The sequence below is a fragment of the Passer montanus genome, unplaced genomic scaffold (genome assembly GCF_014805655.1).
Source record: "Passer montanus isolate IOZ18808 unplaced genomic scaffold, ASM1480565v1 scaffold16, whole genome shotgun sequence".
Taxonomy (NCBI): Eukaryota; Metazoa; Chordata; class Aves; order Passeriformes; family Passeridae; genus Passer; species Passer montanus.
In genome coordinates this window covers 5,830,696-5,844,488 of record NW_024363160.1, presented here as the reverse complement: position 1 = coordinate 5,844,488, position 13,793 = coordinate 5,830,696, and the positions used below count along the sequence as shown (strand labels likewise).

Genomic DNA, 13,793 nt, shown 5'->3' with positions numbered 1-13,793 from the left:
CAGTCTGAGAGTCTCTGGAAGAGTACAGGGTGCTCTACTCATCATCATCTTTCTTTTGTTCATGGGGAGTGGGAGCTGAGCAAGACATTAATCTGTCAAAGTTTAAATACATTTAATATAATTTAAAATAGAATTTAAAATATATACATATATATATATATATATATATATATACACCTTCCCTCACTGAATTTATTCATCTCTTACTGAACTGATTGGAGAGCCCTTTCTGTGTTCTCTGAATTTAGGTGTCATGGATTGACAAGGGGGCAGGGGGAGGTTCTGCCACTGCTCCTACTAACCAGAAGCAAGTCCCAGATAGCTTGTGAGGGAGGCACTGGGTGACAGTCCAATGCAGAAGAGGCCAAGAACTATGAAACAGCAGCTTTGTCTGCTTTGACAGTGATTGCTGATCTCTGGATCAGCAGTGTCTTGGTTTCTGACTTCTCGGTGATCCATATTAAATTGCTTTTTACGCTGCACTAGGCTAAAACAGCTTGACAGAGTTCATACTTTCATCCCTATATCCAAGATAATGCTGGGGATTTTGAATTGCTGGTGATTGCTTTTCTTTGATTTTTATTATGACAATATGTTTACCAATTTACATTAAAGCCTGCAATCCTATATCTATTTCAGACAGCAGTTCTTTCCAAATACATTTTGAGCACCAGAAAACCAAGGATGGGGGAAAATAAGTCCCTTTAACCTTCACTGTCCTAAGCGATGTGTGAGTGCCACAAACCTCCCCTTGGATTATCATAGGCGAACATGCCTTGTTGATCAACAAGAGGAACACAGCTCTGAATTAGTTTAAGAAATCAATAGTTTACATTTTTATTTTAGCTTTTTTATCTTTCATAATTGTGTTTCTGCCTGCCAGCCAGCTGTCACCCTGTAAACAACGTTCTGCTTTCTTTGCTTGTGTTCATTCTGTTTGAAGTTTCTATCAGTCTGTACAAATGCAGGTGATGAAAGGCACTTTTAAATTTTATTGAATCATGATTCTAGCTCCTGCTTGAGGGAGAAGAGCAAGACTGCACTGCACAGACATGTCCTAGCCTCTTTCTGTGCCAAAATGAAATTAGGTGCAGCAGCTGCAGAAGTCTGTTCAGGGACCATAGGCCTTACAGGCTCAAAGGAATAATTTAAAGCATCCAAATGAAACAAATCCCAAGTTTATTTAAATTTTTGCATTTCCTGGAGGATCAAGGGAAAAATCTTCTATAATCTTGATGAAACCCAGAAAAATCACAGTCTTATTTTCTTTTCTGAATTTTAATTTCCCCTGCAGAAATTCTCTCCTTAGTGTTACCATCCTTCAAGCAGTAGGGTTCTGGCTGGCAGACACTTGGCTGAAGAATGAGGCAGGTTTTGCCAAGTGTTGATTATGCTGTCTCCTGTAGCTGGCAGTGGTCCTGCAATCCAGCTAAACCTGCTTCATCTTCCACATTGCAAAGCAGAGTAGCACCATAAGCTGTCCATCATGGCCAGCTGCCTTTCTGTGAATCAAATGAAACAAGGTGAAAAATAGGTACTCCGAATTTGTATTTTTGACATTCTATCATAAGAATTCTTCCTTTTAGATTCAGAAATTTTCCTCTAAGAATTTAGTTCTGAGCTCAACGAGTGCATGCTACAAAGAAAATCCTTGGAGTTTTGCAGCTGTATTTAGGCTATAAACTCCCCAGTAAGAAAGCTTTCAGGGATCGATGGGACTACTTTCAGGAGACAGGTTAGCACAGACTGAAAAACTAATCCATACCCTTCTCCAGCCATCTGGTCTCAACTGGGCTTTTAGTCCTGCTGCCTTACCATTTAGACAAGATTCTCTTCTATTTTTAAATGGTAGTTCTGTTATGTCTGTCTACAATTAGTATATTTTTATGATACCGTACCCACTGAGGCATAAACAAACTTCTCTTTGTATAAAATAATTATTTAGGATAATAGAGTATTATTTAGGATAGTAGAGCAGGATAATTTAGGATTTAGAATAATAAGGTATTAAATGATGTGCTGGTTACTACCTAAAACCAACTAAATAATTTTGAAATATGTGAGAATTGGTCTTAAAATAAAATAAGCAAGACATTTAGCACAAATAGTACTATACTGTTCCTACAGCAGTAATTGTTTTATTCTGCTCTATATTTGTCTTTCATAGGCAATCTGGTACATTTTTGCTTTGTCACCTCTAGTGTATCTAATACATACACTGGATGCATTATAATGTAAATATAATGTCTTACTGTTCTCTTGCATGTTTTAAATTCTGGGACACTATTTCATTTAAAATGCAATCTGAAAATGCAGAGAAGTGCATTAAATGCAGTGGGACAGAAAAGATGAATCTGAGTCGTTACTAGTATGGATTTCAGGGTGTGCTTTTTTTCTATTTGGACTTCTTTTAACATTATGGATGTTAGCAGGGTTGACACACAATGCTATTACTGTGCTCTGTAGCATCATCCCTTCATGCTTCATCTCCTGCATGATTGCCTTATCTACAGTCCAGGTCTTTGAAACTGGTGTTTTTCATGCAAAATCTTCTACTTTACAATCAAAATAAAATAGGACCTCTTGAGCAATCTGAAATTTAAAAAGTAACCAGATCTGCTTTAATATTTGGCATAAAGAGAGGTAAGTGAATAGCTTGAATTATTACAAGACGAGAAGTAAATTGCAATTTTTTACCAGATTTACTTGCCTCCTTACAGAGGAAGAAGCCTTTAATGGAAAGACTTTCTGCGCAGAATGAGAGATAATAGCCAATGCTGGGGTTTCAGATGCCTTTAGATTGTGTTTGTTTATTTTTGCATGTGTGATGGAAAATGAGTAAATAAAAGGCATAGAATAGCCCAAAATTTTGGAAATGCTGTTCTCTCATCAAGCAAAGAATATTTAATAGTGAAATTGCTTCCTTGCAACATTTCCAGCTGACTAGAGGTGCTAAGATCTTATAGGAAAAATGATTGTGAAAAGATGATCCCCTGCAGTTTCTTAACACTGACAGATGATGTGTAGTGAAAAGAAGTGCCATTTTTATTCTTCCTAATTTTTCTTTGAAAGTCTCTCTGTTTTAAAGAGGTAGAATACTTACATTTATTTATAGAAATAGATTGGATGACAATAATCTTTACATCTACAGAAAAACAAATTAACATTACTTCCTTTATGTTTCATCCATTCATTATTAAAATTTATTAATAATTAGTATTATTTGAACCAAATAACCCTGATAAAAATATGTTTTTAACTTACAAAAAAATTCATTTACCAAGGGTAGATTTGATATAGAGATACTAATAGATACTTGACTAATAGATTCTTACCTCCCAAGAATGAGTCTTTGGCTTGGTAAGTTCATTCCATCTGCTTAAGTAAGAAATCTATTGGTAGTTTGTGTCTGAAAATATCTGGTAGAGCTGGGTGTGCTTATCCTGCCATAGGATGGTGGAGGTGTGCCTGATAAGGGAGTTGGGGTATCTTTATTCTGAGGTTTGCACAACTGTGTAACCACACGGGTGACTTTTGTGAATGAAACCCCTACATGCTGATGCTTAATGGTTGAAAGGCAGAAAATCCCTTCAGCACGGGCTGCACATGGCCATTCTGTGTGGTGATGGTGCGTGTTCCACAGCCAGTTACTTTTTGAAGTGTTGTTTTTGATTCAGAGTGGAATTAATACACTTCATGTGCATAATAATGGATTTCTGTATGTTAGACTGGCCTTCAGTGGACAGGTTCCATTCAACAGTGATTTTATGGTGGCCTTTCCACACTGGCAACATCTCAGCTTCACAAAGATTCATAAAGGGACTAAAACTAAGTCCTGAACTCCAGCAGAGTTTACTGTAATTGTGAAATACAGTATTGTAGTTTAGGGTTATGAGCTTCATACTCATTTTCTCTCTAATACTTAATGGCTGGCCAGGTTGACCTCTGTTGAATGGCTGTTCACCAAAGTTTCAGTATATGGGCACAGAGAATGCAAGCTTCAGTTTTATTTGCATGGAGACATATTTCCACAATGAGAACATCTTAGAGCTTGTGGAAGAATCTTGAATTAGGCCTGCCTATACTTTGTACACCCATTTTTTTATAGTCCCGAACAACATTTGTCTTCCTTTTTAGTTTTATTGTGTTGATTTTCTTCTTCAGATTGTTCATCAGAATCAATGCAGATTACCCAGCCATCAATATTAATTATAGACAAATTATTTATTATAGACAATTGCCCCCAAAAATGTTTACCCCAAATTGATTTACTTTAGCACTTAAGTTTTTAATTACTTTATGCACTGATTAAAATAATATTCCTTCTATACGTATTAATTTAAATGACAGCAGGAAAAAAAGATTACTTGTAGTGTAGTTGATGTAAAAAGTGGTCAAATGTAGGAATGATTAGCTTATGATGTACAGGAAGAAAAGTAATTAAAATAATAATAATGGCATTAAATTACATGTTGAGTAGAAGCTTTAGTTTTTAATTAGACTGAGCATACATGCACCCTTTTCGTATTTTTTTCCTATTCACATAGAACATCATTAATTTTGACATCTCTGACTGTGGTAACTACTAAACCAATTTGTTTCACCTCATCTTTTCTACTCAGGGCATTTTTCTAAGGGACATTTTGGTGCATTTTTGGATGTAGAATGGCTGAAAGCCTAATTGAAACCTGAGAATGAATTGGATTATTTAGATCCTTTTTACTCTGTTAACCCAGATATGCACTTTGTTGCATGGTATCTCTGTAGGTAGTGAACACTAACTCAAAATTATTTTTCCTTTCGAGTGGCTTTAGACAAGCTGTTGTGAAATAATCAATTTCTCAGAAAATTTCAGTCTTTATTTGTATTTTACAACTCCATTTTTCAGGGTTGATGTGCATCTGTCCAGCTGATTTGCAGCCCTTTAGTGAAAATAACATCCAGTCAGAAATAAATGGACTATTGGTGATAGAAAATCATTTAGTCTTACTTTTTCAGGCACGTTCAGAATGGTTTGATCCAGAAGTTGTTTTAAAGTATGTTTTTAATCTTCACATCAATACTGTCATGACTGGTGGGAGACTGGGGATAGCAGGCAGGAGCTGGGAGCAGCTGCAGCCCCTTCTGTTTCTTGGAAACCAAATGGATGAAATGAGGAATTCTCAGCCCTGTTGTCCTGGGAAAACCAAATGTCTCTGCCTTGCTGTTGTAATCTGTCAAGGCAGGGAATTTGTCATTCTAACTGACATAAATTCTGAGATGATGAATTTGGGTCTTTTGTTTTTCTCACATAAAAAAAAAGGGTGAGAGGAAAAGAGAGGGAGTCAGAACATATTTTGATCCATTTACACTGTTAAATCTATGGATTTGAGCTTTATGCTTCCTGTAACAGAATGTTATGAGGGTTTTTCCCCAAATATTTTCCTTGTTTGGCTTGCTTGGCTGATTGCATCCAAATGACCAGATACTTTCAGAGGTCAGAACTGCTTCCAGATTGCTTTGTAAACTTTAATACCATCTGTTTATCAGCTCTTGAAATGCTGGAGAAAAGTGGATTATTACTGCACATATTTGCTGACAGTCCTTGATATTGAACTTTGCTCAGGCCACCAGAAGAACTTTACAAGATGGAGAATATCCAGATTTCATATTGTTTAATAAAATTTTAGAAGTTACATTGGTTTTTTGCATTTGCTTAATCTCTGCAGGCTTGGCAGCCCTGTTGCTGAGGTACTTCCAGTTATGACTTTTCTATTTTACCATCTAATGTTCTGTGTGTGCATTTTTTCTTTCACAGCAGGTGTCTAGGGCAGTTTGAGTTGTACAAAGGGATATGTACTAATTAAAAAAAACCCAACTTTGAAGAGCTGAGGGAAAGCACCAGTATGTAGATAAATTAGTCACTTCAGCATAGTCTCATGGAAGGTTAATATGATCAGTTTTGTCAGAAGATGCCATCTCACTGATCTGGTGTTCAAATAAAATGACACTATTTGGGTGTAGCTGTTTTTTTATTTAGAAAGTAGTAACATTATTTCTTAATCACAGGACAAAAGCCATAATCTATAGTGTATATTTAACTCTGCCATTCATCAGACCTTTTATGTGCCACAGGAGAAAAGCAAAATCTGGTGATAATAAATTGCACCTCTAATGAAACAGTATATTCAAATGCAATCATGTCTCTGATGCTATTTTAACAATTTTTAACATCTGTTAATGAATAAGATTTTTTTAAAAGAGAAAATGGATGTATCTAACCAGCATTACTCTAAGATTTCATCTCAAACGTAAAATGTTCTATTGAAGAGGTGTGATAATAATTATCATCACTGCTGTTGTCGTGTCTTTGCTACTAATTTCGTAGGACATGTTAAAAATACTATCCTTAGAATTGCTATTCTTACTTGCTGTGAAGAGAGATCTTCAATTTTAGCATATGTGTTTCAGAACTGTACTGTAGCTGTTGCTTAACTCCATAGCAGCCTCTAAAAGAAATCTTTATTTTGCTGTTTTGCTCTCTCTCTGCTTTTCCCACTCTGGTTATGTCTTTATCTACACACTTGGCAGCCTTATTTCTGAATCACAGTTGGAATTGCCCAAATGTAGAGGCCTCGTAATGTCCATGATCATCAGCCATTTCATCAGGTTTGGATAGGGAGCAGCTTGGCAGCCTTTTTTCAATCACAAAATTGCACTTCATTCTTCAATATGACCTTCATTTAGAAGGTTCTTTTGTTAGTTTTGATTCATGCATGCAGAATATAATTTTTTATTCTTTCAGTCTTAAGGGTTCCAGGAAGATGGGATTTCTGGGAAACTTGGCTGGGGAACGACTTGCTTGAGAGCTGTACTTTGAGCCCATTAATACATATTATACCTACTGAGAAACTTTTTGCCCTTTTTGTTTGGTTTAGAGTATACCTGTCAATCTGCATTTCAGATACTTTTGCTTTTTTTCTGCTGTCAGTAGAACAAAGCCTCCTTTGCAATCTGGTCTTGAAGGTTGGATGTTTAAATTTTGGTGCTGGCAAATATTATGAACATGTATTTTGTGCAATATTTCACTTTTCAAAGACAAGATGAAAACAGTGTTTAGAATTTCTAATCTAACATTTAGCTATCTTACACCTTAATCAAACACATAACAGAAAAGATCAATACACTTCTGCATCAAGTTAACTCTGAGGCCAGTGTATACAAGAAACTGGGGAATGAAAATTATCTCATTACTAAGGAAAATCACTTAGCTTATAAATTTTTTATGAAAGACCATTAATAAAGCTACAGATCAAATTTAGTATCCTCTATGCTCACTTCAGTGAAACTTCTTCCAGTCCAGAAATTAGTTTAAGCAGTTTTTAAAATGTGTCATTTTGGGTTTGGGATTTTTTCAGTAAGAAAATAAGTACAGACACATTTTTTCCTCCTACACATCTTCTGCTCAGCAAGATAAGTGTTTGATTGAAACATATTGTCTGTTCTGTGTGCATATTATAAACTATGCAGAACACTTTGGTCAGGATTTTGCCAAACGGGTGCTCAAAATTATATATTAATAATGTGTCTTAGTTTTATTATTTGAACTTGAAAATTACAGCTTTTGTCAGGTTCTGCTGAGGTAGAATAATTTTGTGTACAACCCATCTTTCTGGTTCAAGAGATTTGATTATTGCAGTACTTTGGTTGTGAAGAGAAAAACCATCGAGCAATTTACTGGTGCAGAGTAGAGCCACTCTCACCTCTTGGGTTACAGCAACCCTCAAACATGTTCTTTCTAAAAGCACATGCTTCTGCTCAGGTGTTTTGTCTTTATCCATGAGTTTTCCGCAACTGTGGTCTTGGTTGCATGAGAAACCAACCATTTTTTCTTGTCCTCATAACAATGAAAATCAGATGGTACGTTCAAAATTACTTTCCCTACTACTTCTTTCCTGGTGTGCTGGCAGGATGTCTGTCCTACTGCTCTGAAACTTTTCTGGTTGCTCTGATACAACAGTGACAGCCTTTCTGTTATAGATGTGGAACCACAATCAGTTTTTGTCCTCAAGTAGTTTTTTGAGACAGATTGTCAAAGCAGCACAGGACAGTTCATTTGAAGGAATGCAGTTTTCATGCTTTCTTTTTTGAAAGGGTAAATGTCTCTAAATTTTGCACTGCACTGATGTGCCAAGACAATAATCAAGTTAAATTAATTGTAAGAGATTGGGATGCTGGTACAAAGCCTTGGTCTGCTTTAAGAGTGGACGGTGAGGTAGAACATGCAGAAACCACCTGAAAAGGGATTTATACAACTGCAAAAAAGATTTTTCTTGGGTTGTTACTCTCCAAGTTGTGCACTTGCCAAGCCATTGTTTTTAGTGTGGGTTTTTGTGTGGTTTTTTGTGTGTTTTCTGGGGACTTGGGTTTTGTTTGTTTGGATTTTTTTCCTTAAGAACAAAACAAAACAAATACATTAGATTGTAAGTCAGCAAGAACATTTGTTACACTCCAAATCTTAGAAACATTATACTGTTCAGGCTAATGCCTGCATGGGTGAGGGACGTACAGGAGGCACGTTTACCATGCAACCTTTTTATATATAATATTTTTTCAAAGGGGATTGATTTGAAAGCAGTTATTTTGAGGAGAACTCAAACAGCTGACCTCTTTCCCCCATTGCAGCTGCACTCTGAGCGTCACCCTGGAGCAGGCCATCACGCTGGCCCGGAGCCACGGGCTGCCCCCTCGCTACATCATGCAGGCCACGGACGTCATGCGCAAACAGGTGAGAGGTGCTGGCTGTGCTGGCCTGTAGGGACACAGCTGGTGGTGACTGGAGTGGGGAGTGGGCTGCAGCTGTGAAAAACGGGTGAACAGCATTGAAAGGAATGAGCCATGGAGTGCCCAGGTGACCCGTCACCAAAGGGAACAGGTGCAATGCATGAACAATCAGGGGTATAAAAGGTTGGGCTAAAGAACAAGAGGGGCAGATGCTTGCAGCCTGCTGACGTGGTGTTATTCTGTATGGGCAGACACCTGAAGTCTTCTGATGTAGTGTTATGTTACTCTGTATGGGTTGAAGCTTTCTCAAGTCGTTCCTATGCTGATACTCTGTGTGTTGTGGCTGTCTCAGCTGCGATGTATGCTGAGACAGGGGAGACCTGTGTGCTTATCAAACAGCAATGACTCAACCAAGCTTTTTTAGCCTCCATCCTAATGTTGTGCATTGTCTGAGTCCTCTTAGTTTGGTGTCTTATTGTTTGTGTTTTCACCTTTTTTTTTCAAATTTTCTTCCCTTATTGTTGAAGGTGGGTTTTTTTATTTTTTAGTACAGAAACAGGATATCTTTAACCAGATGTTTGCTTTCTCTTACAATTTTACTAAGTGATTTTTGTATAGTAACTGCCTTGGTGTCACCTTACATCATAAGAGTCTGTTGAGTAAGACAACTTTTATCTTAATATATATGATTGATAAAAACAACTTAAGATTATTAACTATTGCCAGTAAAAAGTGACTCATGCGCTGAATTAAGGGGAAATGTAGAAGGAAAGGAGAGAAAAAAATACCATTGTTTTTAACTTTCCAGGCAAGATTCCTGAGGACAATGTCCTTATTACAAAACTGTTTTTCACTCTTTGGTTATCATAGGATATTAGGATTTAGAGGCTGTTTTGCATAGATAACCACCTCAACATGAGCTCTTGGTGTGAAGGTATGCCAAAAATACTACATTAAAAAGTAATATCAACTGAAAATGGGGGGTACACTCTACTGTATTAACACAACATTTTCTAGAGTATCTTGTTATCAGAAAATACTTTCCAAAGGATGTATCTTGGAAGGACTTCGGGGGAGGAACATGAATGGTCCAGAGGTTGTTAGACAAGACTTATAAACTGAAGATTAAAGAGCTCAACCTGTTCAGTTGATGAAAGAGAGGTTGAGGGGGGACTTAATCACTCTGCATGCATATGGAACATATATCCCAGCCTGTGGTAGCTTTCAACCTTACAACAATATCAGAAGCAAAACATAGGATGCACTCAGTCTTGAAGAGAAAGAACTCCATAATTAAATATTGTAACAATCACAGATAAGACAAGGTTCATAATTTCTGGGTTCTAGATGGCACCTAATTTATTATGTTCATTAACTTTGCTATGTGTTTTATGCAGCAATCACAGTTATAAAGATTATTAAAAATCTGTACTTCTATCTTGCTATAGAGAAAAATATGTGTATGCTGGGTGTGACCTTTGGTCTGTTAAAGCAATTTTGTGGATGGTTTCAAACCACAGATTTGCATCAGTTGTATGTAAGTGCTGTTGCTGAGCATGGGTACATCAGAGCATTTAGTCTCATTCCTTTTTGTATTGGGCTTTCACTTATTTTGGTGCATAAATTAAATTAAATTTCTGTGGTGAATAATCATCCTCAAGGTTCTTGAAGGTACATCTGCTCAGGAATTACAGCTTTAACTTGACTTGAAAAGAAGGCTACTGCTTTACATGTCTGCTCCTGAAGATTTAAACAAAAGGCCGATCTGCACATTTTGCAGTCAAAAATATGGTTGTAGGGGTTTGCATAAATCTACTTGTAGGATATATTCTGTCAAATTGTACATTTTCAAAATACAGATCTAGGCCATTTAAAAAAAATGCTGATTCATTTTTGCATCTTCTGCATTTATTTAATGAAAATGAAAGACAAAATGAAGAAACTGACATGGTTTTGAGCAGCTATAGCTGTACTTGCTCAAATACAGATGTGAAAAAAGCCCTTTTGATGAGGATACTTTCTTTGAAGTGAAACAGCAGGTGATCAATAGCTGTTAAAGATACCAATACCTCAATACCACACACAAATATTGTGAAAATGTGTGGTAGTATAGCTAGACTTTTTTCACACATTCTTTCTCTTGCAGGAAATTAGTATGGCATTTAATAGAGTAATAATCTATTGTCATAATTTTCAATCAGTCTTGGAGTTCTGTAATAGAAATATAACCCTCCATTAAATCCTAAATGTTTTGGAGTAATTTCAACAACACACTATAGTATTTTCTAGAAACCTGTTCAGATTTAATGTTTAAATTATCTGTAGGATTTAACTGTCAGGATCATAATGCAGGCCATAAAACTTGGAAGAAAAAGGAATAAAAAGGCTTCTTGGGGCTTAATGCAGAACATTTAGTTAAGAGCAATACATAAATAAACAAAAAAAATTGTTGTCCCATTTACACAGAAAAATTTTGTGGAATAAAGATATTAGCCACAGGGTGGTGCAAGTCAAAGGCCATCTATTCCATCTGTTACTCAGCAGCACTAACTCCTGTGACTACCAGCTTTCCACAAGAGGAAATTATCTCTACTCAAAGCTGATGTGTTTTCCAACTTGGTGCACCAGTACTGAATAACCAGAGACACCTGATTGAATGGACAACCTCAGGAATGATTTTATTTTTTAATTGAATGAGGTCACAATCATGTTGAACAAGACTAATAATAGCTCCAACTGTACTGTTGGAACAATGTTCAAAGTAATTGTCTTGTCAGTTATATATAATAAGATAACAAGCACCTGGTCTGTGAGAACTAAAGAGACAAACTTGTGAGAGTGGGTATGAATTTGGGTCTGTGGAATGGCTTTACTTGAGCAGTTTTGATTTATTTATGAAATAGAGAAAAAGTTGTCAAAACATCCCAACTACCTTTTGGTAAATTTTTAAACTTATGTATATAGTCATGTAAACAATTGCACACACAAAATACTATTTAAAGCATCCTGACAGCAGTGTGACTTCAGGATGCAGCAGAATGAAGAGTACAGAAGCCCAGGAAAGGAGCTGCACGAGGGCAGAGAGCTCTGAGGAAAAAATAGTAACTAAAAGGCTGATGAACAGAAAAGACCAGAAGAGAATTTATGTTGCTTTTTAAGTGACTAATCATGTTTTCATGCCTTTTTAAAAGTATAATAACAACACTATATTTTGAGCCTGCCAGGGGAGGGACTATGTTAGTCCTGTTTGCAAATAGAGATGGGCTGGTGGGAGATGTGGTGGTTGGAGGCTGCTTAGGACACAGTGATCAGGAAATTACAGAGTTCTCAATATTTGGTGAAATCAGGAGGAACAACAATGAGACTTATACAGTGGACTTCTGGAGGACAGACTTTGGCCTGTTTAGGAGACTTATTTAGAGAGTTCCTTGGGAAGCAGCCCTTAAAAACAAAGGAGTCCAGGAAAGGTGGGTGAGCTTCAAAACAGAGATCTTGAGGGCACAGGAACAGACTGTCCCTGTGTGCTGAAAGATGAGTTGACAAGGCAAATATCCAGTGTGGATGGGCAGTAAGGTTTTGAATGAACACGGGAATAAAAAGAGGAACTATCATCTTTGGAAGGAGGGTCAGGTCTCTCAGGAAGTATTTAAGGGGGTTGCTAGAGTATATAGAAAAAATATTAGAGTGGCCAAAGCTCAGTTCAAACTTAGCTTGGTAACTTTAGTAAAGGATAATAAAAAATGTTTTTTCAAATATGTTAACAGCAAAAGGAAGGGTGAGACCAACCCTTGTTCTCTACTGGATGTGGGAGGGAACTCAGTAACTTCAGATGAGAAGGCAAAAGCACTTAATGCCTTCTTTGCTTCAGACTTTAGTGGGAAGACCACTTGTTCTCAGGGCAAGCCTGTTGGTAGACGGTGTCAGGGGGCAGAATGGTCCCCCTTTTGTCCAGGAGGAGGCAGTCAGAGAACTGCTGAGCTGCTTAGATATTCATAAATCTTTGGGACCTGATGGGATCCATCCCAGGGTGATTGAGGGAGCTGGGAGATGAGCCTGCGAAACTGCTCTCCATCATTTACCAGCAGTCCTGGCTCACTGGTGAGGTTCCAGATGACTGGAAGCTGGCCAGTGTGATGCCAATTCACAAAAACGGTGGGAAGGAAGATCCTAATTATAGGTCAGTTAGCCTGACCTCAGTACCTGGTAAGGTTATGGAGTAGTTCATATTGCGTGTCATCACTCAGCACTTACAGGATGGCCAGGGTATCAGACCCAGCCAGCATGGGTTTAGGAGGGTAGGTCGTGTTTGACCAACCTGGTCTCCTTTTACGACAAAGTGACCTGCCTGGTGGATGCAGGAAAGGCTGTGGATGTTGTCTGTTTGGACCTCAGAAAGGCCTTTGCCACTGTCTCCCCACAGCATCCTCCTGGAAAAGCTGGCAGCCCGCGGCTTGGACAGGTGGACTCTGTGCTGAGTTTAGGAACTGGCTGGATGGCCGGGCCCAGAGTGGTAGTGAACGGTGCTGCACCCAGCTGGGGGCCAGTCACCAAAGGTGTCCTCAGGGCTCTGTGCTGGGGCCAGTTCTGTTCTGTATTTTTATTGATGACGTTGATGAGGGCATTGACTCTTTCATTGGTAAATTTGCAGGCAACACTAAGCTGGGAGTGTTTGTCGATATGTTGGAGGTAGGAGTGCTCTGCAGAGAGACCTGGAATGGTTAGATGGATGGGCAGAGTTCAATAAGATGATGTTTAATAAGTCCAACTTCTGAGTCCTGCATTTTGGCCACAGTAAAGTTATAGGCTAGGAACGGTGTGGCTGTACATTGCCCAGACGGAAAAAGACCTCGGGATCAACAGCTGAACATGAGCCAGCAGTGTGCCCTGGTGGCCAAGAAGGCTAATGGCATTCTGGCCTGCATCAGGAATAGGGAGGTCATCCTTCCCCTGTACTTGGCACTGGTGAGGCCACACCTTGAGTGCTGTGACCAGTTCTGGCCCCTCTATTTGGGAAGGACGTTGAGACACTT

The 13,793-nt window shown here is 38.1% G+C and overlaps 1 protein-coding gene across 1 annotated transcript in view; it reads left to right on the top strand.

The window, feature by feature from the left end:
- Positions 1-13,793, top strand: part of PREX2 (phosphatidylinositol-3,4,5-trisphosphate dependent Rac exchange factor 2) — a 168,764-nt gene that overhangs the window by 144,774 nt on the left and 10,197 nt on the right. The window contains exon 38 of the mRNA XM_039702827.1: positions 8,665-8,767. Coding sequence (XP_039558761.1) covers positions 8,665-8,767 — 103 coding nt within the window. The remainder of the gene's footprint in view (positions 1-8,664; positions 8,768-13,793) is intronic.